The sequence below is a fragment of the Hemitrygon akajei genome, chromosome 4 (assembly GCF_048418815.1).
Source record: "Hemitrygon akajei chromosome 4, sHemAka1.3, whole genome shotgun sequence".
NCBI classification, from domain to species: domain Eukaryota; kingdom Metazoa; phylum Chordata; class Chondrichthyes; order Myliobatiformes; family Dasyatidae; genus Hemitrygon; species Hemitrygon akajei.
Window position 1 is genome coordinate 41,543,651 of NC_133127.1, and position 27,773 is coordinate 41,571,423.

A 27,773-nucleotide genomic window follows, 5' to 3' on the forward strand; every position below is an offset into this window, starting at 1 on the left:
TTTTCCCCAGAGTGCAGTGACCCTAATATGGAACTCAGTAATAGAAGAATTATGACAAATAGCCTAAAACTTCTAGCAGAATTTTGGGAAAAAAGTATAGACTAACATGGTGAAGGAGATAAAAGTAGAGATGGTTGGAGCTAGAGTGGACCAGTTGGGATGAATGAACCACTTCTGAGGTAGCCCCTGAGATACACTATAGTGTTTTCCCCACTGTAGTGTCCCACAGGGGCTACCAACCTTACCATACCCAGATACTTTTGAACACCTGAGGGAGGGGCAGAGGGTGGTTCAATGTGTTGGGGCTGTGAGTATTAGTTTGGAGTGAGCATTGAGTTGGCCAGATTGAGGTGAGACGAGGGTGATGGAGGGACTGAGACATCCAGACAAGAGGCAAGACCAGGTGAGAGACTGAATGCCTCATCAGATTCCCCAGTGACCTGGGCACAGGAACTCCCACAACATACAGCGAATGTAAAGGTGCTTCATTCAGTGCACGCGGATTAATCCAGGTGAACAGGGGAAAGGTGCAGCTAATAAGGCAGTTGTAAGCATGAAGACAACACCTCAGAAAGAATGTGAGTGGCTGGTATAGGCAAAAGTTACCATAATGCATATGCCCCTCCAAAGAACATCAAACTATTTTACTACTGTATTTATTTCAACAAATCACACCTTTAAAGAGACAACTTATATTGTATAAAACCATGAGAAATAAATAGAATTAGGCTACTTGGCCAATCGATGGGATTTCAATGGGATCCCCAACTGTCTGAACTCCACTGAGATATCAATGTCTTGTATGTTAATTAGTGCCATTGGCAACCCTTTCAGGACCTCTCACAGTCAACGAAATCCTTGCGTCATTGAAATGTAGAAAGTGACATGTACAGTAAGCTCCCAGAAACACCAATGTGATGCTAACTAGATAACCTGTCCTACCAGCAATTGTTGACAGATAAATAAGCACCCCAAATAAATTCAATATAGAAACAGAAAACCTACAGTGTAATACAGGCCCTTCGGCCCACAAAAGCTGTGCTTATCCTTATCCAGTGTCGAACATAGTCTGAAGTCTTGTCCGAAAGCTGGACACCATTAACAGTGCAGACCTACCTCAGTACTGCACGTATGTGTCAGATTGAGGGTTTTGGGGACTCATTGATTTATAATGCAGCTCAATAGACGTAGTGTCCTGTTCTTCAAGCATATCTACCAAGCTGGTGAATTTTTAAGTTTCCACCCCCCCCCCCCCCCCCCCCGCCAGTGTGGAATATTGAAGTTTTATATTCCAACTTGAATACTGCCTATACTCAAGCTGGATTATCAAGTGGGTCAGCATGGACTTTCACATTTTGCCTCTAGGTGGTGCTATCGCATCAGTCCGATCTGAACCGGATCTGAAGAACTCCATGGGGTAAAAAGTACTAAGGCAATTGGTCAACAGCTCCCTCCAGTGTAGAGACAAAACAAATATAAAGTTTAGAGTATTTTTCCCCTGAGCCTTCATTTATTTTTCTGTTTGGAGCAAGAATTATAAAGCACAGATGTCCATCCAAGCTAGCTGCAACCTGGTCTAGTAATGAATTCAGTCCTGTATACGAAAAGCACATTCGCCCACCTCCCGCTATCGGTACCTACAGGACACCCTCCCTAGAGAAGGAAACATCTATCATCTGGGCCATTTCCATCTTCTCACAGGTACCATCAGAGAGAAGGAATAAAAGCCTGAATTCCCACACCATTAGGTTCAAGAACAGCTACAGTACTTTGCTTAATCATCACCTCAGTATTACAATCAATTTTTGTTCTAATTGTGTTCCTTCCTGTAAAAATTTATGCTTATGATTTTCTTAGGAATGTTGTGTATTTGAAGCTGCATGGCAGTGACATTGCTGCAATTAAATTCTCACTGAACCTGTGCATATGACAATAAACCCCAAGTTGAATTTTAAGTTGGTCCCATTTGCTTGAATTAGCCCACATCCCTCTAAAACTTCTGCGATCCTAATTGCTCTAAATTTTTGCTTTAAGATTTTGGAGTCTTTTGAGCAATTGTTTGATTACCAAATCTATTTCACACACCAGAGACAGAAATCAAAAATTAAAGAATAAAGATTAGCTATATGTGTCATATATACATCAAAATATGGAAACCTGCAGTGAGTGAAATGCATTGTTCTGTGTCAACAATCAACAGAGTCCAACTATGGGAGGAAAAAGTCACCCCTCAGGTTGCTATTAAATCGCTCCCCTCTTCCTTTAAACCTCTGCCCTCTAGTTCATGATTCCGCAGCCCTGGGAAAAAGACTGCTTGCATTCACCGTATCTCTGCCCTTGAACTTTTGAGGATCAGTCACCAAGTCACACAGATAGAATCACAGAGCAATACTGCATGTAAACAATTTTATTCAGCCCAATTCATTCATGCCGACTCATTTGCCTGTGTTTGAGCCAAATCCCTCTGAACTGCCCCCTATCCATGTACATCCAAAAGTCTTTTTGAAGATATCTCTACTTGGAATGATACACAAATGACATTCCTCTGCATTCACTAACCATTTAGACAGTATGGTACGTCATTTGGTATCTCTCTTCACCATGTTATTCCCTGCACTGCATCCAAATACCCACAAAGCCTAGCACCCAACCTTCCTAGATTTACAAAATTTCAGTTTGCATTCCTTTAGACTATAAATCAGATTAAAACTTGTTGTCTGGTCATTAGCACTCTGCTGTTTGTGGGAACTTGCTATTGAAAAATAATCAGCCCCCTTTTCTTTGACTTTGATGCAACCTTTTAAGAGCTACCTCATTACCCGAAAGAACTGCAGGATGACCCAAGATTGTTGAAATGTGATCACACCTCTCCATTCTGCACAGTGGTATTGCTAGAAGGCTCTAAAACCGGTGCTGTTCACCAAAATCAGAGTCATATAGCCCTTAAACAGACCCTTCGGCCTACGGAGTCCATAGCAACCATTAATCATCCATTTACACTAACCCTACACTAATATCAGTCCCATCAATTGCCCGATTCTGACACCTCACTTACACTAGCAGAAATTTAGTCGCCAATTCACCTGACAATCCATAACTCTTTAAGATGCAAGACAAAACAGTATTACGCATGGAATGTCTTCCAGTGCAGTGTTTTTATCAAACATAATGCTGAATTAAACTCTGCTGCCTGTACATTATACATAAGAAAGCATTCCCTGCACATTCCCCTGAGCATCACTATGGTATCTGCTTTCAGTAATACCCCCAGAAGCCCATTCCAGACACTCAAACCATAAGATACAGATTCAGGCCAGTTAGAAGAGTGGGCTGAAAGATGGCAGATGGAGTTTAATGCTGATAAGTGTGAGGTGCTACATTTTGATAGGACTAATCAAAATAGGACATACATGGTAAAAGGTAGGGCATTGAGGAATGCAGTAGAACAGAGTGATCTAGGAATAATGGTGCATAGTTCCCTGAAGGTGGAATCTCATGTGGATAGGGTGGTGAAGAAAGCTTTTGGTATGCTGGCCTTTATAAATCAGAGCATTGAGTATAGGAGCTGAGATGTAATTTTAAAATTGTACAAGGCATTGGTAAGGCCGAATTTGGAGTATTGTGTACAGTTCTGGTCACCGAATTATAGGAAAGGTGTCAACAAAATAGAGAGAGTACAGAGGAGATTTACTAAAATGTTACCTGGGTTTCAGCACCTAAGTTACAGAGAAAGGTTGAACAAGTTAGGTCTTTATTCTTTGGAGCGTAGAAGGTTGAGGGGGGACTTGATAGAGGTATTTAAAATTATAAGGGGGATAGATAGAGTTGACATGGATAGGCTTTTTCCACTGAGAGTAGGGGAGATTCAAACAAGAGGACATGAGTTGAGAGTTAAGAGGCAAAAGTTTAGGGGTAACACGAGGGAGAACTTCTTTACTCAGAGAGTGGTAGCTGTGTGGAACGAGCTTCCAGTAGAAGTGGTAGAGGCAGGATCGATATTGTCATTTTTTTTTTAATGGATAGGTATATGGACAGGAAAGGAATGGAGGGTTATGGGCTGAGTGCAGGTAGGTGGGACTAGGTGAGAGTAAGCATTCGGCACGGATGTAAACATCCGAGATGGCCTGTTTCCGTGTTGTAATTGTTCTATGGTTATATAGGAGCAGAATTAGGCCATTTAGCCCATCAATTCTGCTCTGGCACTTCATCATAGCTGATCCATTTCCCTCTCACCCCACTCTCCTGCCTTCCCCTCATATCCCTTCATGCCCTAACTAACCACGAATCTATCAACCTCTGCCTTAAATATACCCAATAACTTGGTTTCCACAGCCGCCTGTGGCAACGAATTCTACAGATTCACCACTCTCTCGCTCATCCTCATCTCCATTCCAAAAGGACATCCTCTATTCTGAGGCTATGTCTTCTGGTCTTGTACTCTTCCACCATAGGAAACATCCTCTATTCTATCGAGGCCTTTCAATATACTACAGGTTTCAATGAGATCCTTCCTTATTCTTCTGAGCTCCAGTGAGTACATGCCCAGAACCATCAAACGCTTCTCATATGATAAGCTTTTCATTCCCTGAATCATTTTTGTGAACCTCCTTTGAACCCTCTCCAATATAAGCACATCCTTTCATAGATAAGGGGCCAAAAACTGCTCGAAATACTCCAAATGAGGTTTCACCAGCGTTTTATAGAGCCTTATTAATATTACATCCCTACTTATATTTTCTAATCCTTTCAAAACAAACACAAACATTGCATGTGCCTTCCTCACCAGATTCAAACCGCAATAAGGAATCCTGCACGAGAAGTCAAGTTTCTTTGCACCTCAGATTTTAAAATCTTCTCTCCATTTAGAAAATAGTCTTCGCTTTTATTTCTTTTCCCAAAATGCATGACCATAGGCTCCACCTATCACCTCCCAACACTGTATTCCATTTGCCACTTCTTTGCTCATTCTTCAAATCCGTCTGTCCATCTGTAGCTTCTCTGCTTCCTCAAAGCTACCTGTCTTCCCCCCCCCCCCCCACCTATCTTCATATAATCTGCAAACCTGGCCACAAAACTATGAATTCCTTCATCCAAGTCACTAACATATACGCAAAAAGAAACTATCCCAAAGCAGACCCCTGTGGAACACCAATAGCCAACCAGAAAAAGCTCCCTTTATTCCCACTCTTTGCCTCCTGTCAATCAGCTAATGCTCTATCCACGCTAATATTTTCCCTATAATACCATGGGCTCTTAACTTGTTAAGCAGCCTCATGCGTGGCACCTGGTCAAAGGCCTTCTAAAAATCCAAGTGCACAACATCCACTTACACTCATTTGTCTATCCTGCTTGTTATTTCTTCAAGGAATTCCAACAGACTGGTCAGGCAAGATTTTCCATCTGACTTTGGCCTATTTTACCATGTGCCTCCAAGTACCCTGAAACCACATCCTTAACAATCGATTCCAACATTTTCTCAACCACTGAGGTCAGACTAACTGGCCTGTAATTTCCTTTCTTCTGCCTCTCTCCTTTCTTGAAGAGTGAAGTGACATTTACAATATTCCAGTCCTCCAGAATCACGCCGGATTGTGAAAGATCAACCTCTTTAGCCACCTCCTTCAGAACCCTGGGGTGTAAACCATTTCTCAAAAATGTCCCACACGTCTCCTTTAACCAACTTCCTCTCACCTTAAATGTATGTGATCTCTAGTACCTGACATTTCAACCCTGGGGAAAAGATTCTGACTGTCCACCCAATCTATCCCTCCCATACTTCTGTCATGAACGTGCGAGGACAGCAGAGCAATGGAAGAATCCCCTGAAGTCATAAGGAGAATGTGGAAACCCAACACAGACGAGGACTGACCTGTCTCTTGAGCAACATTTGGGGTATGAACCTGATATGAAAGCAGCTTAATTAAGGGGTCAGATTTTTTAAAATAATTTCTTATGTTACCACTCGGCTCCAAGTAACTAGCAAACACTTTATGCTATATCACCATGCTTTCCTGTGATGTTTTACCATCTGCTCAACATTGTACGTTGGTTAGATTTTGTACACTCAGTGGGTCAGTGAGGTGTGGCAGTGAAAGCAGGCTTGGGAAGTGTTTAGTTTTACCTATACCCAGTTTCTTCATTTTCAGCCGCATCGTCTCTACAAGTAACACAGAAAGGGAGGAAATGAGATATGAAAGTGACTGCCAAAAAAAAAGCACCAATGTGTCTCTGCTTACAGGTGGCCTGCACAGCGAATCCGCAAACTGTATTGGATTTGAGATAGAGAGTCTGCGGTTACCTGACAGAGTCTGCGTGCTGTCAATAAGACAACAATCCCAAACAAAGGAGAGTTAACTAATAACGCAACAACATAGTAGTCCTGTTGAATGAGCAGCTCTGATGTAGAGATGGGAGTTTGAATCTCACCACAGTAAAATGCATCTGAGGAATTAAATAAAGTTGGAAATTTTGACAGCTGGAATCAGTAATGGTGAGCTCAAGCTGCTGAACCACCATAGAGGCACATTTTCTCCCATGGTCTACTCTCCTCTCCTATCAGATTCCTTCTTCTTCAGTCCTTTTACCACTTCCACCTATCACCTCATAGCTTCTCTTCATTCCCCCCCCCCCCCTCAATCCACCCACTGGGCTCCACCTATCACCTACCAGTTAGTCTCCTTCCCAACGCCAACCCCCTCCAACTTCTTATTCTGGCTTCTCCCAACTTTCTTCCCAGTCCTGATGAAGGGTCATGGACCAAAATGTTAACTGGTTATCACTCTCCATGGATGCTACCTGACCTGTTGAGTTCCTCCAGCATTTTGTTGTGTTGCTCTAGATTTGCAGACGGTTGTAAATTTAGTTGGCTCCATCTTGGTTACTAGCCTACAAAGTACCCAGGACATCTTCAAGGAACGGTGTCTCAGAAAGGCAGCGTCCATTATTAAGGACCTTCAGCACCCAGAGCATGCCCTTTTCTCACTGCTAGGTAGGAGGTACAGAAGCCTGAAGGCACACACCCAGCAATTCAGAAACAGCTTCTTCCCCTCTGCCTTCTGACAGTGAACCCTTGGGGAGTACCTCACTTTTTAAAATATGCAATATTTCTGTTTTTTGCATGACTTTTAATCTATTCAATATACATACACTGTAACTAATTTATTTATTTTTATTATTATTATTATTTTATTTATTTTTCTCTTCTACATTACGTATTGCATTGAACTGCTGCTGCTGCTATGTTAACAAATTTCATGTCACATGCCGGTGATAATAAACCTGATTGCGATCTTTGGAATATTTTGTGCTTGTATTTGACTTACTAGTGTCCTCAGGGAGGGCTACCTACTGTCCTTACTCAATCTATTCTCTATGTGACTTCAGACCCAGTAACATAGTTTACTCTTAACTGCGCCACAGTTCAGGATGGACAATAAATAGTGATAATGCCAATGACATTTACACCAGTTAATCAAATACAGAATAAACTAAATATTGACAATTCAGCAGATAACGAGTCAGACTACTCATTTGCTTACTTTAATGCGTATGAAATGTAAAGGAACGCTACTGTTGCCATAAGCTGAGTAGTAAACCTGCAAATAATGTATTGACCAAGCACAACCCCAACAAAAATTAGTTATGAGGGCAACTTATTTGGAGTACTTCATGGCCCAAACCATTTCAGAATGGAAGCTCTACTTCAAAAACATGTCGCTTGGTTCCAGATCAGTTCTGAATTCAGTCACACACCAGACGGACAATCAGAATGGCAGACACATTAAAGAGCTCGCATGAATTACACAGCTCTTCCACTGTGCCAAGCCTTCTGAAGGTTTCTTTGTAACATAACACACTATTGACATATCAAAGGTACATGGGCGAACTGAGGCCAAAGACAGTACATTCAGGACCATTGTATATGAGTAAAATTAGGTTATTCAGCCAATTAAGTCTGCTCCATCATTCAATCATGGCTGATTTTATTTTTTTCAAACCCATTTTCCCACCTTCTCCATGTAACCCATAACCTCCTTGCCAATCAAGAAGCTTAGATACACCCAGAGACGTGGCCTCCACAGCCCTTTGAGGTAGTGAGTTCCACAGATTCACCACTGTCAGGTTGAAGAAGTTCCTCTTCAACATTGTTCTCAAGGATGTCCCTTTATTCTGAGGCTCTTCCTTCAGATTTAGACCTCTCTTGGGTCTTGTGTTTTCTGGGTCTCGGTCCAAGCAGTATTTGCGAGGACATGCAAGGCTTTGGATCCTTTACCCACTCATAAGATGAGTTGAGTGAACTGTGTTCTGACAGGGTTAACTGATGCAGATCGAGAGAATTCTGCCGGCCAGGCCTTCCAAACTGGAATACACTTCTATCCAACATGAGCTTAGCAAATATTCAAAGACCAATTTTTTTTAAAAATTCAGCAAGGTCACTATTTATTGTCCATCCTTGAATACCCTTAAGCAGGTGGGAGTGAGCTGCCTTCTTGAATCACAGCTGTCACTCTAGTTAACCAAAGTGTAATGGGATAAAGATTCACTTATGGAATTTGGTGCTTGCTACCAATGTTTCTTGCATATTGAACAGTTGGTTTAATTTCTATGCTGTCCATACCACATAATGAACTACTTAAAAGTTTTAGAGTACAAGTTATACGTGAAGTTCTGAAACCTGACCAAAAGACAAAGTCAGTAACACAATTTGTATTTAATGCACATTTATTAAAATACAATTTCCACTGGCAACCAGCATATATAGATGAGTATCTATTTTGTATAATACAAATATATTACAGGCTAAAACACAAACTTGAGGCATCAACCAATACTCATGGAAGCTTGAAACTATTTATTAGCAGAATCGCTGTTCAATCTGAAGAAGTATTTAAAAACCACTTTGGAGTTCCCTTCTGCATCAGAACCTGCTACAAACCCACCTCTACAGGGACAACATGCCGGTTTGCTTTTGAGCGACAGCAGAGGCTTCAATCCCTTTATACGAGGATTGCCTCCCCTACCGACCAGACGCAATGGCTGATTACAGGACTTTGCATAGCAAGCGATTCAGGGAGAGGGAAGAAAGCAGAAATAAATACCTTTCCTTCCCAGCACCATCCCGATTAGTGTGATGACCCCTTCCATACACAAACCATCTCCCCTGTTCCTCACCACCCCTGAAAAATGACCACCTCAGCTCAATTCAAGCACAACTATCTCACGTCCACATATTTCCAAACCCCTTCCAGGAGCATTTCACCAAGTTCCAGACGCATGATAAACCTGTTGCATCTGTACAGGCCTGGCAAAAAAAAACAACACTGCTGACTATGAGATCTCGAACACGACCTTTTGCATATGAAGTGGAATTTTAAAAGAAACAAGGAAGTAGAACAGCCAGAAGTAGAAGCAAATTAGAAGTGAGATCCAAAACAAAACTACAGCCTGGCAGGTACAAATATTTCCGCAGATTGCTCTTCATTGGTTTGAGTTAATTTACATTAAGGACACGAGCAGAAACACCATGATGCCAATCACGCAGCTCTGCATACTTCGGGCTGTATCGGACAGTCATGACCTTTGGCCTGTGGAGAAAAATAGAAGTGACAGAAAGAGAAAAAGGTTAAAGAAGTTCTGGATGAAGGAGGACATGGGAAGGCTTTGCAGTCACACAAAGAAATGTCTTCTCAGACTCAGTTGGAATAGAATCTGAATAATGATGTGTGTGTGTGTGTGTGTGTGTGTGTGTGTGTGTGTGTGTGTGTGTGTGTGTGTGTGTGTGTGTGTGTGTGTGTGTGTGTGTGTGTGTGTGTGTGTGTGTGTGTGTGTGTGTGTGTGTGTGTGTGTGTGTCTGTGTGTGTGTGTTTGCATGCCTTGTGTATATAAGCATGTGACTGTGCACACAAAACAGTGCACACGTGTGAAGCTGCATGTGTGACTGCGTGAATGCGTGTGCATGTGCGTGCTCACAAGAGAGGAACAGAGAGAAAGAAAAAGGCTTGTTTGTGACTCTCACCCTCTCTCCATTCCTTCTGGCCACTCTCCCTCAGACCCCATTTCTCACTGACCTCCTTTCCTCGGTCTCTGCATCAACACTTGTTTATCGGGTATACATTTCTTCACTGTAACATCAATAAACAAAGCAGCCTGTAATGTTAACGCACCGCTGATCAGCTAGCCTCTCCTGCCAAGCTTCCATTAACCTGGTCAACTTTGCTTTGTTGGAGTTTGAGATTCAAAGGTGCTAAATTAACCTATTACTCAACATTAATCACTCTGGAAAAAGGATGGAGGGTCAAACTGATAAATGGGGCCTTCCCAATGTTCGGTTTAGCTTTGCTGTTCAACTGTAATTGTTTAGCAACTCAGGCACTGGGGTGATTTTCCATTGCAGAAGTTTGAGTCCCTCTATTGTTATCTCAGAGTCAGTGAGCCACTGGCATAATGTGATTGGGGAGGGAGCTCCAGGATTCAGACCCAGTGAAGGAGGAGCACTGGTAACACATTTCAATGTCAACATGGTGGGTGATCTGGAGGGGTATCAATATGTGATGGTGCTTGCACCCGTCTATTGCCCTTGTTCTTGGAGGTAAGAGTTCTTGGATTAGGGAGGACCTGTTGGGGAAGCCTGGACAAGTAACCACAGTATGTTCTGTGGACAGTAAACATCGCAGCCACGGTGTGCCAGTGTTGGAGGCAATGAAGGGTTAGAGTGGTGAAGGTAGTGCCAATCAAGTAGGCTACTCTGCCTGGACGTGCCGAGCTTTCTCAGAACCAGAGCTGCACTCACCCAGGTCTGTGAAGAATGTTCTCCATCACACCTTGCACACCTAGAGATAGCTCACTCCCCACAGTACATGCCCTTGTAGCCACCATGGTTATATGACTGATACAAACAATTCTGTTCAGTGGAGACCACCAGGGTCCAGTGGTGGTGGGACACGTGGCAATAGTGAATGTCAAGAGTAGGTGACAAGGTTTTCTCTTGCCTGGCAGCAACTTTACCAAGGTGGGTTTAATCTGTAGAGTGCTATGGTAAACGTTGAGCCACTGTACCAGGCCTGAACAGCAACATAATTTCTGCTTTGCACCTTCCTATAGTGATCATTCCCTCTTCAAAAGGTGGTGTAAGAAGGAAGCATCTATCATTAAGGACCTCACCACCTGATGTGCCCTCTTTCCATTACTGCCATCGGGGAGGAGGCACAGGAGCCTGACGTCTCAATATTTTAGGAATAGCTTCTTCCACTCTGCCATCAAATTTCTGAATGGTCCATGACCCATAAACACCACCCTACTTTCCTCTTTTGCACAATTTATTTTATTTCTTCTTGTAGCTTATAGGTTTAAAAATGTATTGCTGTCACAAACCAACAAATTTCATGACATATATCAGTAACAATAAACCTAATTCTAAATCTGAATCCCCTCTACTGCTTGAATTCCACCATTGCAAACCAGCCACCCTGCTCAAAGACAGATGGAGGTGCACAGAACATCGAACAGTACAGGCCCTTTGGCCCATGATATTATGCTGACATTTTAGCCTTCTCCAAGATCAATCTAACCCTCCCTCCCACATAGTTATCCACTTTTCCTTCATCCCTGTGCCAAAGAGTTTCGTAAATGGCCCTAATGTATCTACTTCTGCCACTATCGCTGGCAGTGCGCTCCTCACACTTACCACTGTGTAAAATCCTCTCTCTCTCATCCCTCCTATACTTTTCTCCATTCACCTTAAAATATTGCCCCCTCATATTAGTCGTCTCCTGGGGGCGGGGGGGGGGGGGGGGGGGGGGAGCTCTCATACTGTCCACTCAATTTCTGCCTCTTATCATTTGTACACCTTGATCAAGTAATCTCTCATCCTTTCTTTAAAGCATGGCCTTCTTTAAGGCTACGATTGACTATTAATCAATTACTTGGTTGAACTGGTAGGAAACTGAGTCCAGGCCCAAAGAAGCTCTAAGAGAGACTGTTCAATCCAACTCCGCACTCCACCACCATACTACTGAAGAGACAATCCCACCGTTGGCACTGGTACTTGAAATAAATCCGTGCAGAGGGAACGCCACCACCATGCAATATATTAAAAGGCAGTCAACTGACGGAGAAAGGGCAGGCACAGAAACAGAATCACAGCAGAAGAGGCCTACCTGTTCATCAACAATTCAACACAAGATCCACCAATGCTTTGCACACAGTAGGCACGCTTAGTCATTTGCTTTCTACACACATCATGCAGCACAGAGCCAGGCTCTTCAGCACACTATGTTCAGCATGGTAGTGTAGTGGTTAAAGTAGCAGTGACCTGGGTTCAATTCCCACCGCTGCCTGTAAGGAGTTTGTATGTTCTCCCCGTGACCACATGGGCTTCTTCCAGTTTCCTCCCATGGTTCAAAGACGTACCGGTTAGTAGGTTAATTGGTCATTGTAAGTTGTCCTGTGATTAGGACATGGTTAAATCAGGAGCTGGTGGGCAGTGTAGCTCGAAGGATCTATTCCATGCTGTATCTCAATATATAAATATCCATGCCTGAGCATGAAGCACACACATATATTAATCCTGAAATGCGTCATGGATCTGGTACAGCAGTCCCAATGCACATGAACTTAATACACTACAGAGAGGTGAATTCAGCCCAATACATCACAGCTATATCTTCCCCCACCATTAATAGCATCCACACAACAAGCTGCCTCAATAAGACAATCTCTATTAACAAAAATGCCCATCATCCAGAACATGCCACATTCTTACATCTACCATGAGCCAGGAGGTACAGAAGCCTGAAGTCCCACACCACCAGGTTCAAGGACAGCTACTTCTTATCAACCAATCAGTTCTTCAGTGATGATTAGGGTGATGAACCTGGCACAACCCTAATCATTACCTCAGGATGATTAGTAGCACTTTGCACTACAATGGACTTCATTTCGATTGGTGCTAATTCTGCTCTTTCTTGCATAATTTTGTATAATTTAAGATAATTTACATTTTCCTTGTGAACCGTGGGTCTCTGATGCTACGTTGCCTGTGACAGTGAGGAGGAATTCCTTCTAAACGTTATGCACTATTGGTTGTATGAGGCAACATCTATCGTCAAAGACCCTCACAACCTTGGCCATGAAACCTTCTCACAGCTACATTATGCAGGAGGTACAGACGTCTGAAGTCTCAGAACATCACGTTCAAAACAGTTACCATGAGACCGTTAGATACAGGAGCAGAATTAGGCCATTTGGTTCACTGAGTCCGCTCCGCCATTTCATCAGGCTGATCCAGTCTTCTGCCTTCTCCCTGTATCCCGTCATGCCCTGACCAATCAATAATCTATCAACCTCTGCCGTAAATACACATAAAGACTTGGCCTCCACAGCTGCCTGTGACAAAGAATTCCACAGATTCACCACTCTCTGGCTGAAGAAATTCCTCCTCACCTCTGTTCTAAAAGAATACCCTCTATTTTGAGGCTGTGTCCTCCAGTCTCAGACTCTCCCACCATAAGAAACATCCTCTGCACATCCACTCTATCAAGGCCTTTCACCATTCGATAGGTTTCAATTAGGTCACCCCTCATTCTTCTGAATTTTAGTGAATACAGGCCCAGCCATCGGATGGCTCTTCATATGTCAAGCTATTCAATCCTGGAATCATTTTTGTGAACCTCCTTTGAACTCTCTTCAGTGTCAGCACATCCTTTCAAAAATAAGCGGCCCAACATTGCTCACAGTACTCCAAGTGAGGTCTCACCGGTGCTTTACAAAGTATATTCTAGTCCTCTTGAAATGAATGCTAACATTGCATTTGCCTTCCTCACCACAGACTCAACCTGCAACTTAATTTTAGGGAATCCTGCACAGGACTCCAAAGTCCCTTTGCAGCTCAACTTTTTGTATTTTCTCTGCATTTAGAAAACAGCTAACCCTTTCATTTCTTCTATCAAAATGTATGACCATACACTTCCCGACACTGTATTCGATCTGCCACTTCTTTGCCCATTCTCCTAACCTCAGTCCTCTGTAACCTCTCTGCTTCCTCAAAACTACCTGCCCCTCCACCTATCATCATATCCTCTGCAAACTTTGCAATAAAGCCATCTATTCCACCATCCAAATTATTGGCAAGTATTGTAAATTGGTCCCAACATTGACCGTAGTCACTAGCAGCCAGCCACTCTTTGCCTCTTGCCAATCGTCCACTGCTTTATCCATGCTAGAATCTTCCATGTAATATCATGGGCTCGTAACTTGTTAAGCAGCCTCATGTGTGGCACCTTGTCAAAGGCCTTCTGAAAATCCAAGTACACAATGTGGGTAAATGGATGTGTGGTAGTGAATAAAACCGTTGCTGTGGCCAAAGTCAGCAACAGTCTGGAGGAACGTTGTCTCATTTTAACTGCATTGCATTTGTGGTTTCTAAATGACAATAAACTGAATCTGAGATGGGCAACAAAATCCCGCAATACCTTGTACTGGCCACAGAGGGCAGCAGTGGTCTGCCACAGAGGTCTCTGCTACCTTCTGCTGTTACACAGAAATGAGCACTTCAAAACAAAAATCAACCAGACAATTTAAAAATAAGATTTGTTCTAACAAACAGCTTCAGCCTGAAATATAAACCACATGGTTTGGCCTGCTCAATAAATAAATAGTTTTATTTTATAAATTTAATAAAAATTTAATCAAAGACAAATAGTGGTTAGCACACCACTTTACAGTTTGCTAGGTTTAAAGTGGGGGTTGCTGGGCGATGCAATTTGAAGGGCCTATTTCACTCTGTATCTCAACAAATAGTTTTAGTTAACTATCCTAGAACAAGAGTCCCAAATCTGAAACACTGACTTTCTCTTGTCGGTACTTCATCAGGTCTCTTGTTCTTATTGGTTTTCGCTTGTTATTGCCGTGTATACAGAGAGACTATGTTCTCCTTGTGCACAGGTAAGTATGACTGAGAAATGAGTGCAAGCCGTTAGAGCCCAGTTAATCAGCAACAACAATGCCGTGTCGCTAATACCACATGCCTGATATTCAGGTAAGCTTTTCATTCCACCTGTGCATTCATGTACTTATGAATTTGCAATAAACTCAACTTCAATTTTCATACACCCACAATAAAAAGTCACATCCTTCACCAGATCAAAACATTTCCACAATCTACACAATGCATCAAACAGCAACCAACAGCTTCAGCCACACTGCGGTGAGGAACGAGACGTCTCCCCCTCCACCCTGTCCATATGTAAAATAGTAGGCTGTGGTGATATAGACAAAGATGCAGAGCTATGATATAATAAAATCATCAGCAGCAAACACTTCTGTTAAGGAGAGGACAGTGACAGTATTATCTCACCAATACACTGACCACCCATTTAGAATGGCATCTCTCCCAGGCACAGCCTGTTGGTTATAACTGGACTCTCCCAGTGACTGGACAGTGGGATGACTGTGGGAATGCATCCAGGAGAACAGCATCAGATACTTGGCTGAGGCTCATCATTGTTACCAATAGATTTGAATGTGGGAATGGAAACACCCTTTCAGAAGGCAACAAAACTGAGTGCAAGAAGTCAACCTCTGATTAGAATCAAGTGTCAGGAAAGTTGAAAACATATTCACAGGCAGGACACTGTCACGATGTTCTATTCTACTGCCATTATTTCAATATTAATTTTGCTCAAGCAATAACCAAATAACTTAAACAATATTACAACTGCAGGATACCATTCTGTGTTTAATAGAAGTCAAATCAATATCTTCATTTGATTTGTCAGGTCTCTGATGTCAGCAAGATTCTGCAAGCACTGACAGCTAGCATGATGTACAGCATTGGATCGTTACAAAATAAAACCAATTCTTTTTTAATGTCACACGTCTTCCCAAAACCCACAAACCCACCACGTTACAGCATTGTATCATGCAAATGACATGGTAACCAGTCACTTTGGGTGTTAATAAACACACTTAAGCTCACATTTCTGCAGCAAGGCAATCACAAACTATGCAGAGAAACTCAACACAGCCTCTTACCTTGTCTTCTTGCTAGTCTCACTCACTGGCGTTACCGCTGGAACAAAAACAAAGGGATAAAGAGAGAAACAATCAACTTATTTCTGAAATGAGCACTCAATGGTCTGTTTTGGTTTTTATATTTTACACAGATATAGGCATGACACTGCAAGCACAGGAAAATAAAAGGTCACTCACCCTTTGAGCCTATTACACTCCCTAACTAGATAGAAGCTGATTTACATACTTGCTGGATTACACTGTTGATACCAGAAACTGCTCCTCTTGTGCATTAATGGGGCATTCAGCCCATGTCTGCTGTATCATGCAACATGATTCTGGCTAATCTAATCAGGTCCAAACTCCTCTTCTGTGCCAGTTTTTCCACAACCCTCAATTACTCAAATCATTTAAATATTTATCTATTTGTTTTTCCATTGACATTAGATGGAGAACCACCAGCTGGAGAGCAGAATGAGTACTGGTCCAAACTAGCAACAATTTAAAAGTTCTCTCCTTTGATTTCAAATCTCTGCATAGCTTTTTGTGTTCCTTGCCGCTACTTCAGTCCTGGGATACATGCTTACCATCTCTCCCATCCTGAACTCTACTGTCTGTCGATTGACAGCAATGACTTCCATTGCCTAAACTTAACTGCATAGTACCCTCCCTAAAAACATCCACCTTCCCGAAATAAAAACAGCAAAACCATTTTTATTGAATATTTTAGAGTATATACTTACACTAGCATAATTTTCTCTCTTGAATAGCGTAATCAGTTATTTTAACATTGATCGCTTCTATAGAAACTATACTTAGAAATACACGTTTGACATGACGCCATCCCCAGCCTTAGCACTTCTGCCATGAATTGTGCCAGATTAACACTGGCACAGATGCCAGTGCCAGATGCCAGAAACATTGACCTTCCATCTTCCTCCACAGATGATGCCTGACCCTCCAGCAGCTCATTTCTTTTTCCAGCATTTGTCTTCACAACATTGGCATCACCATCACCCTTCACAATGATGTCCTCTCTTCTCTTACCTCTGAAGAAATATCTCTCAGCAACTTCAAATCACCTACAATGAAGTGAATAGAACCATGGCCACCAAACCACTGACCTACAAATACAAGGACATACATAATCATTGCCCCCTCAGAAAGACTTAACCAATGAGAACCATTACTTACAATGCTCAGTGCCTGTCATCTGGGCAAGGATAGAAAATGAACGTGACTGAGCTGTGCCCGTCTTGGGCTGCCAGTCTTCAGTGTCTTGCATTAAGCGCTTCTTGCTCTGATCGCTAAAGTTATGATGGATGTCAGGATGGGCACCGGTCACAATTCGCCTGGGTGACCTGCAGGCACAGGGAAGAGTTACAGTAAAAGGCTTTAGCTACTTGCCTCATTCTGAGAGACACAGGAGTCCACCTGGAGCAGGAAAAAAAAATTCTCACAAGAGTACAAATAAATCTGATCACTCTAATGTCAAAAGCATTATAAAAACGGAGGGCATGTATAGCCTGCAAAGGGATGTGGAGAGATTAATTGGTTTATTACTGCCAGAAATCATCTCAATGAGTCATAACATGAGAAAACATGAAATTGTTCTCTTTTGCAAGAAAAATTAGGAAGCATGTTATCAAAACAGCGAGAGATTTCAGAGCTCCGAAATGCCAGAAGATCCCAGTGTCCAAGCGGATAACTCACAGAAGGTTAGTGTACAGGTATGGCAAGTAATTAGGAAAGCTAAATAAAACATTGCAAGGGCAATTGAATACTAAAATAGGAAGGCTATGCCTCAGTTATAAAGGGCCACATCTAGAGTATCATGTACATTGTTGGCCTTATTAAAGAAAAGGTATTAATGTACTGGAAGCAATTGAGAGATAGTTTAACTGAGCCAATACCAGGAAAAAGGGCAGACTGACTTATGAAAACAGGTGAGGTGTCTGGGTACTGTGGAACCCTTTAAAGAAATAATACAGAAAAGACCATTAAGGGGAACTACATGTGCTTCAGAGGCCATCTTCATTCAGGTACCTGGCAGCCATTTCACCCTAGAAAGAAGACACAGCAATTGATTTGGCTGAAGTGAAATGGGAGGTTTGGCTGTGCAGAGGCTATTTGTGATATCACTGTTTTCTCTGTGTTTGGTGCTGTTGATGTAATTTGCCTGCACTGGACCCCTTTCAGATCTTAGACGTCCAGACTGAAGATTCCTGCTCTCAAGGTTGTTCCCTGTCCCCCAGGCTTTGCCAGCCCAAGCATCAAATCTCAGTCTCGGGGATGTGCTGGTGTTGGATCTTACCTAGGCTACTGTGTCAAACTACACACACATGCACACAGACACACCTACATGCACAAAAAAGCTTTCTGCAGTTTGCAGATGCCAATCACACTGCAAAAAGAATTACCGTTTTGATAATTGTGTCCTTTCAAGATGCAAAGAGTTGAAACCAACGTTGAAACAAGCAGAAAAGCATAAAGACAGTTCCCGAAGGTGGGAAAAGAGAAAAATAGCAATGAACAATTCTTACTGAGACAATACAAGGTTCTGTCACACAAAAGGGCCTGGTCAAGCCAAACAGAACCAGAGCAAAACACAGGCTTCTCAGAACTCATTTAATTCTCAAGAAAGCTACAAGGTCCAAATCCTAAAAAATCCTTCCCGAGTAGGATAGTGGGAGCAGATTCTACCCCACTTTATAATATTAATGGATGGTCCCCTAGTACAAAAAGATGAACTCTTGCTCTCACAGTCAACCTCATTACAGTCTTGAAACTTATTGTCTACCTCCAATGTACTTTCAATTTATTCTGCATTTTGCTATTGGTTCCTTTCTACTACCTCAATTCACTGATGAGATGAAATGATCTGTATGGCTACATGGAAGACAAATTTATCATTGGTTTATTATTTTTCCCCTTTATCAAATAAAATTTCCAATTTTTTTAATGTTTGTTATGAGGACTTGTAGTTTTTTCGACTATATTGTATATATAATAGCGTAACATTTTACCTATTTGATTTTGACAATATATACTTTGTTATTTTATTGCTATTTATATGTCTTTTGCATTAACTGTTTGCTAAACTTCTCCTCTGATTTGTATATTCTTTATTGGAAAATCAATAAAAAGATTGAAAAATTAAATGAAATGGTTTATTATTGTCATAAATACTGCAGTACAATTTACCATATCTTTACCAGAAGGACACGAAGGCAGCTCATCATCAGCTACTCAAGGGCAATAAAGGCTCACGTGCCAGTAACACCTACATCCTGAAAATAACAGAAGTGCTCCTCCCCAGCATCTATTGAATACGACTGTCCACTTTCTGTAGAGCAGCCACCATTCTCCCAGAAACTTTCCTGAAGCCTTCATCGTGTAAATTAATGCCGTCTGGCGGACAGACAGGATACACTACAAGTGAGGAGGGCAAGTGGAATGAGGCAAATAAGAGAGGAAGGCGCAATGAAGCATTTGCATCAACCTAGCCCTCCCTTTGGGTGCAGTGGTGCAATGGTTAAGCTACTCGCGTCACAACCAGAGTAGCCCATGATCAAGAGACAATTTAAACCTTGATGGGGAATAAAATGCAAGCCGTTAAATAAGGCAAATTTAAATAGTGTTTTACCAGTCTTGGTAATGGTAATCACAAAATAACCAGATTGTTGGAAAATTCTGTGCTTTTTTTCCCCTTAAGTGGACCAAAGTTCTTTTCCTTAGCCCATCTGGCTTATATGCCACTCCAAATCTATGGATACGGTTGTGTCTTTGCAATCAAAGATGAACAATAAAAAAACAACACTGATTGGTTTGAGCCATTCTCTGATTTTGGCAATTTAATCGCAAATGTTTGGTCACCATACAAGGAGACATCATCAGTTCTCTGTTAACTGTGGTGTGTCCTCTGAAAGCTTGGCCTTTATATGTTCAACAATCAGCTGACTGGTGGCCATTTTGGAGAGTCGTTTGTGACATGGGGAGGAAAACTCATTGCTGATTGATTGCATGGTGAACTGAATGGCAAGTACATAAAGGCCAAGCACTTAGAAGACACACCACAGTTAACAGTGCACAGATGATGTCTCCTCGTATGGTGATGAAATGTTTGCAAGTAATCTGCCAAAATCAGAGAACAAATCAACCCAACCATCAACCACCCAAGCGACATATTTTCCAAATTATTTCCAACAATAACTGTCAAGTCTAATGTACACTGCATGCAAGTAGAAAGGATGAGTGAAATTAGTAATGTAATCAACATTAGCTTATTAGTTCAGCACAACATTGTGGGCTGAAGGGCCTGTTCCTGAGTTGTACTGTTCTATTTACTATCGGCTTTAATATAAGACTGGACCCTGGGCTTAAAATCTTATACAGTATAAGACTGTTTATTGCATTTACAGCTGACAGAATGTGTTTTTTTTTTACTGTGTTGAGACTTACAAAAAGATGTAGAAAAAAATCTCTGCCACTTCTGCTGATATTTCGGAAGGGTAATTAACTGGTTAGCTGCTTGCATGGTTGGACTGGGGAGGGGAAGAGGGTTGTCGCTGCTTCTGCTGGCACAGGTGGGGGGTAGATGGGGGCTTCGATCTTTCCACCACTCGATGGGGTTTCTTTGTTTCGTGGTTGTTTGTGAAGAGGACGAATTTCAGGTTGTATACTGTAGCATAACTCTGATATGAAATGCACTTTGTAACTCTGAGGTCACGCTCTAATAATCTTTTAAAACCTCCACCAAGTTTTCTAACAGAAACCTTAGAAATGGGCAAGAGTTTTAATATAAACGTAGTCAACATTACATTAAATGTTAAACAAATTTAAGGAAGAACATCCTCAGAGGGAGATGCAAATGTAGAACTAGCCGTCAGTGGAAGTGATGAATGTGGATTGATTGTAATATTTAAGAGGTTTAGATAAGTGCAAGGATTGGAGGGGTAAAGGGCTATGGGTAAGGTGCAGCTCAACATGACTTAGCAGAATAACAGCTCTGCACAGACTAGATGGGCTGAAGGGCTTGTTTCTGTGGTATAGTGTTCTATGACTATGTGAAACAAGAAAAAAGCTGAATAAGGCTTTGACTCTCAGGAGTGATGAAATGAAGGCATTCAGCCTGTGAACCCATTCTGCCATTAATTGAACTGTGCTGGTTTGCATCAAAACCCCATTACCAGCAATGGCACAGCAGCTGCCTCAAAGCTCCACAAACCTGGGTTCACCCAGTACCACCCTGTATGGAGAATGAGAGTTTTCCCTGTGATGGTGTGGGTCTCTTCTGGGTGCTCTGGTTTCCTCCCACATCTCAGAGACATTGGGCAGGTAAGATAGCTGGCCAGTGCAAGTGTATAGATGAGTGGTAGCACCAGCGTGGATGAGTTGATGGGATTGTGCAGGGGGCAGGTTTAGACCATTCGACATAGGAGCAGATGACTAATGATAGAGGGTATCTGATGGTCAGCATGGAGCTTGTAGATCAGAGGGTCAATGTCAATGCTGTATCCCTAAACATCAACACCACCAAGAAAAAAGCCAACAAATTAGGTTTTGAATTGATCTCTGCTCCTGAGCTCTTGGTAGATCCTAAAATAAGGTAGAAAAAGATTTCTGAATTTGCATTTGGAGAGAAACTGTCTTTCCTTATCAGATGTAAACAGGCAATTGCTGACTTTGTTTGAGAAGGATATGGGTCAAATGGCAGCTCATTCAGTAACACAGCTGGCATAGACGAGGTGGGATGAGTGTCCATCTTCCGTCATCCTGACTCCATGTCACAACCCCGGTTAATTGCTTTTACGCTCATTAGATTTTGGCAGTGTTCTCTTCATGGAATGCAGTTATTTTTACTGTTTAAGATCCTTGGAAGTTTTTGAGTTTAGATATTTCAGAAAGGACAGGGAAGGAGGCAAAGAGGTGGGGGCGTGGCACTGTTGATCAGAGATAGTTTCACAGCTGCAGAAAAGGAGGAAGACACAGAGGGATTGTCTACGGAGTCTCTGTGGGTAGAAGTTAGGAATAGGGTCAGATTCTGGAAAGGGCTAATAATAACAGGGTTGGCGTGGTGGGAGATTTTAATTTCCCAAATATCGACTGGCATGTCCCTAGAACAAGGGGTTTAGATAGCGTGGAGTTTGTTAAGCCAGTTCAAGAAGGTTTCTTGACACAATATGTAGATAAGCCTACAAGAGGAGAGTCTGTACATGATCTGGTATTGGGAAATGAACCTGGTCAGCTGTCAGATCTCTTAGTGGGAGAGCATTTTGGAGAGAGTGATCACAACTCCATCTCCTCTACCACAGCATTGGAGGGAAATAGGAACAGACAAGTTAGGAAAGTGCTTAATTGGAGTAAGAGGAAATATGAGGCCATCAGGCAGGAACTTGGAAGCATAAATTGGAAACAGATGTTCTCAGGAAAATGTATGGAAGAAATGTGGCAAACGTTCAGGGGATATTTGCGTGGAGTTCTGCATAGGTATGTTCCAATGAGACAGGGAAAGGATGGTAGGGTACAGGAACCGTGGTGTACAAAGGCTGTTATAAACCTAGTCAAGAAGAAAAGAGCTTACAAAAGGTTCAAAAAGCTAGGTAATGATAGAGAGCTAGAAGATTATAAGGCTAGCAGGCAGGAGCTCAAGAAAGAAATTAGGAGAGCCAGAAGGGGCCATGAGAAGGCCTTGGCGGACAGGATTAATGAGAACCCCAAGGCACTCTACAAGTATGTTAAGAGCAAGAGGAGAGAATAGGACCAATCAAGTGTGATAGTGGAAAAGTGTGTATGGAACCGGAGAAGATAGCAGAGGTACTTAATGAATACTTTACTTCAGTATTCAGTATGGAAAAGGATCTTGGCGGTTGTAGGGATGACTTTCAGCAGACTGAAAAGCTTGAGCATGTAGATATTAAAAAAAAGATGATGTGCAGGAGCTTTTGCAAAGCATCAAGTTGGATAAGTCACCGGGACCGGACGAGGTGTACCCCAGGCTACTGTGGGAGGCAAGGGAGGAGATTGCTGAGCTTCTGGCGATGATCTTTGCATCATCAATGGGGACGTGAGAGGTCCTGGATTAGAGGGCTGAGGATGTTGTTCCCTTATTCAAGAAAGGGAGTAGAGATAACCCAGGGAATTATAGACCAGGGAGTCTTAATTCAGTGGTTGATAAGTTGATGGAAAAGATCCTGAGAGGCAGGAATTATGAACATTTGGAGGGGCATAATATGATTAGGAATAGTCATCATGGCTTTGTCAAATGCAGGTCGTTCCTAACAAGCCTGATTGAATTTTTTTGAGGTTGTGACTAAACATATTGATGAAGGAAGAGCAGCAGATGTAGTGTATATGGATTTCAGCAAAGCATTTGACAAGGTACCCCATTCAAGGCTATTGGAAAGTAAGAAGGCATGGGATCCAAGAGGAAATTGCTTTGTGAATCCAGAACTGGCTTGCCCACAGAATGTAAAGAGTGGTTGTAGATGGGTCATACTCTGCATGGAGGTCGGTCACCAGTGGTGTGCCTCAAGGATCTGTTCTGGGACTCTTACTCTTCGTGATTTTTATAAATGACCTGGATGAAGAAGTGGAGGGATGGGTTAGGAAATTTGCTGAAGGCACAAAGGTCACAGGTGTTATGGATAGTGTGGAGGCTGTCAGAGGTTACAGTGGGACATTGATAGGATGCAAAACTGGGCAGAGAAGTGGCAGATGAAGTTCAACCCAGATAAGTGTGAGGTGGTTCATTTTGGTAGGTCAAATATGATGGCAGAATATAGTATTAATGGTAAGACTCTTGGCAGTGTGGAGGATCAGAGGGATCAGAGGGTCCGAGTCCATAAGACACTCAAAGCTGCTGCGCAGGTTGACTCTGTGGTTAAGAAAGCGTATGGTGTATTGGCCTTCATCACTCATTGGACTGAGTTTAGGAGCAGAGAGGTAATGTTGCAGCTATATAGGATTCTGGTCAGACCCCACTTGGAGTACTGTGCTCATTTCTGGTCACCTCACTACAGGATGGATGTGGAAGCCATAGAAAAGGGTGCAGAGGAGATTCACAAGGATGTTGCCTGAATTAGAGAGCATGCCTTATGAGAATAGGTTGAGTGAACTCGGCCTTTTTTCCTTGGAGAGACAGAGGATGAGAGGTGACCTGATAGAGGTGTACAAGATGATGAGAGGCAATGATCGTATGGATAGTCAGAAATTGCTAACACAAGAGGGCACAGTTTTAAGGTGCTTGAAAGTAGGTATAGAGGAGGTATCAGGGGTAAGTTTTTTTTTATATGCAGAGAGTGGTGAGTGTGTGGTAAGGGCTGCCGGCAACAGTGGTGGAGGCAAATGTGATAAGGTCTTTTAAGAGACTCCTGGGCAGGTATATGGAGCTCAGAAAAATAGAGGGCTATGGGTAACCCTAGGTAATTTCTCAGGTTTGGCACAGTTTTGTGGGCCGAAAGACCTGTATTGTGCTGTAGGTTTTGTATGTTTCTTTGAGTGCTAATTCAATAGTGAGATGGACCAAATGAAAGATCCAAGCAAGGATATGGAGATGGTCAAGTGGTAATGTATTTGGTGACAAACATAGGGAAGTTTTGGATAAGGATTATGGAAAAAGCTGGGAGAAAAGAAATGGCATAAAAATGCAAGCAAACAAATGTTCTGACATTAAAATACCTGAGGAGCAAGAATGCAGAAATCTTTGGAAGCACTAAGTTTGCATTTATGGAATTCTAAACTTCTGTGTATTGTACTTTATGCCTGACTAAATCTTGCAATCTGAACCTCTGAGTCTGTTACTTCAGCACTCGATAGCTTCAGCAACGTGGCCCACAAGCCGGGTTTGACTTATTTGGGGCTTAGCTAGTTCAACTTGTGACCTGTGTGGTTAGTAAGCCAGGCAAAGGCAATCACACCAACTGCAAATTAATTGAGGGGGCAAATAATGATGCTTAGATCAGAGAAGGGCTAAAAATTATGTACCCTAGAGTCCATCTTTAAACTCCATGGTTTATGTGAAAGCACAACATGGAAATACAAGAGCTTGGTGAAAAATTAAATTTGGGCAAAGAGATAACTTAACAGTTACACAACTGAAGAATTGATTCAGAGAGATGTTCAAATTCTGTCACGACGGCTTTGAAATTTAAATACAGTTGGTTAAGACAGTTTCAAAAATGGTGACTAAGATATCACTATCTCACAGATTTATACAGCATTGGTCTCCCCCAACTCGCACTGCTCTCCTTCCCCTTCTCACTCTCTTCTCTAATCCACACGGATTTTCCTGTTCTTTATCACCCCCCCCCCCCCCCAGCACAACTCTTTCCCTGCAATGACTTCTGAGAGGGTCGATGCACGAGTTAATCGGACATTTCTTTTATCTGCTCCTACAACAGAACAGCAGGCAGCAAAGACAGTGAGAATCAAGCTGCACATTGTCATGAACCAGTCAGAAAGATTGAAGTAATTAAATTTCACAGCCTTTTGCACAAGAAATTTATCTTGGCAGAATATTAATTGCACGGCTGTATTATGAAATATATCATAATATTTGTTTAGTTGCAAGCAGATGTAGCCAAAATGTCATTGTATCAGTTCCTTACAACTACCACTCAAATACACTCCCTGGGGACTGAAGATTAATTTTCCTTGCACGCAATTAAGAAGGGATATTCTTACAAGAAGCAGCTCTTGAGAACTGCTTTTCAAGAGATCCGTTGATCCCTTTCACTCTTTGAATATTTAGTAGTGCAAAGACTGCAAATTTCTTTACAGGAATAACATTTGCAAAATAGCAATTCAAGTTTTAATGCTCACCATAAAATACCATGCGTTTCATTAACTTCCTAAGTTTACAAAAGTCATAAACCATGCACTCGACTTGAGATGATTTACTCCCAAGTAAAAGGACCCGGCTGGAAAAAAGCCTCAATAAAACCTCTACTGAGGGATTTCTTTTTGACATAAAGGAGGGCAAATTTAGGGTTAATCCATCTGCTTGCAGTGATGATCAGGTTTAATGAACCCAGCTCCTTGGCAAACTTCACTTCCTTATGCAATACACGCTTTTGAGCATCAGTGAAGCAGAAAAAAAATGCAGGCTAGTTCTCGTGCAATGCAAGTGCACCCAACTCCCTCCCACTGGACAGTGATGTCAGCCCATCACACCCAGCGAACTTCCAACATGCCCTTGCATATAGATGGCCCATCACAAAGTGAGAGCTGAGAGCAGCACTTTGTATGGAGTCAGTCCCTGCAAGGGAACAATGCATGCCAGACACAGAAATTGTAAATCACCACGCAACAGTAAAATGGCCACTAACTTGGATACAACTTGTCCCTGAAAGAGAAAGAGAAAGATTACTTTTCATCATTAAGCATATAGCATTTGATTTTCTGTTTTGTCAGTCCAAGCCTCAAGATAAGGGTGATGCTGGGTGAACAGCCTCGAGTGGGTTGTCATGAGGCTTGTCCTGACCACTCCCGAAACAAGCAAGCGGCAATTTCATGCACTGACGTGAGCCTTGACACACAGGTTACGGCAGAGTTAAAAATTAGATCAATCTCTTCTCAAAATCAAAGCAGGAGTTTTTTTTTTGTTGTGAAACATGAGTAAAGTAGTTTTACAAAATGTCACACAAACAAAGGTAATAATGTCTTGAAGTGTTCTCTCTAAGCAGATACTGTGTGCAAGCATTCGCAGTACATGCAAAATATTGCATAAGTTCTACAGAAGTACCAGAGGATACTACACTAAAATTCTTCAACTCTAGAAAATGGTGGTCTAATCTATAACTATTAGAAAGGAGTAATATAAATATTTTATATATGCCCTGTAATATCATTTAACCAATAATGGCAATGGCCTCTGGATGATCCTGAATTCATAGTTAAGTATAATTCATTACGAGTTGAACCAGTTCTCTTGCTTAGCTGCTGAAATCAGTCCAAAAGCTCATGGCTATGTTAGCAGGTAGAAGGTAGCCAGATACAGTTACCCAAGCTGGACTATATATAGGGGCAAGTCAGTTACCACAGCAGTAACATTTCAACAGCATCAAATTTTGTCTTGGCTAAGCAGATTGTTTGCAACATAGATTCACCATCTGAGAACAAGATGTGAAATGAAATAAACTTAAATTCTTCAGAAAATGCCTTCCCCCCCCCCAAAAAAACTTCCCCCATTAAATTTCCACTTGGGGTGCAGAGCAAGATTCTAAAGCACCTCTCTGACAGAGTGAAAGAAAATTTCTCCAGTGCTAATTCTTCTCTGCATGTGTGTTTAGAGGCCAAATTATCAAAAAGAAAACTAGTTTCTGAATGGTGTACTGCTGCACCCTGTCCTAAAAGTTCAGCACACTGCTCCACGTTACCCTCAAGGGTCAAGGGGTCAATGCTTGGGATGTCTCACCAAGCAGATGTCCTCAATGTGATCTGTCACACAGAGGGTGCTATGCAACTAAATGTGCAGGGCTGAACCTCCTCCAAACCATCCAACCACTGTTCACCCATCTCCAGAGACAGCTCTTTGAAAGAGCTCACTAATTATTCACACAGCATTACCTGAACCTTTGTCTCTTTGGAAGTGATTTCCACATATTTTTCTGATTCCTAAGCAATGGAAAACCTCAAAAGCAGAAACTTTCAAGAAACCAAACTGTGTTTCACTCTTAAGTGATAACCCTCGATGAATTCCATTCAAAGTCTATGGCCTAGCCAGAAACAATAGTTGGCCCATTAAAATAAATCAGGGCTCTAGA

General features: G+C 42.1%; 1 protein-coding gene across 7 annotated transcripts in view; it reads right to left on the minus strand.

Annotated features, from left to right (window-relative positions):
- LOC140726278 (PDZ and LIM domain protein 5-like) overlaps positions 1 to 27,773 on the minus strand; it is a 247,637-nt gene that overhangs the window by 58,218 nt on the left and 161,646 nt on the right. For 5 of the 7 annotated variants that reach the window (XM_073042445.1, XM_073042447.1, XM_073042448.1 and 2 more), the window contains exons 6-8: positions 17,203 to 17,369; positions 16,030 to 16,066; positions 6,122 to 6,157 (exon numbers count right to left, since the gene is read on the minus strand). In XM_073042445.1, the coding sequence (XP_072898546.1) occupies positions 6,122 to 6,157; positions 16,030 to 16,066; positions 17,203 to 17,369 (240 nt within the window). Of the gene's footprint in view, positions 1 to 6,121; positions 6,158 to 16,029; positions 16,067 to 17,202; positions 17,370 to 18,428; positions 18,447 to 26,336; positions 26,354 to 27,773 lie in introns of all 7 variants that reach the window. The other 2 variants (XM_073042450.1, XM_073042451.1) reach the window with 2 other exon arrangements.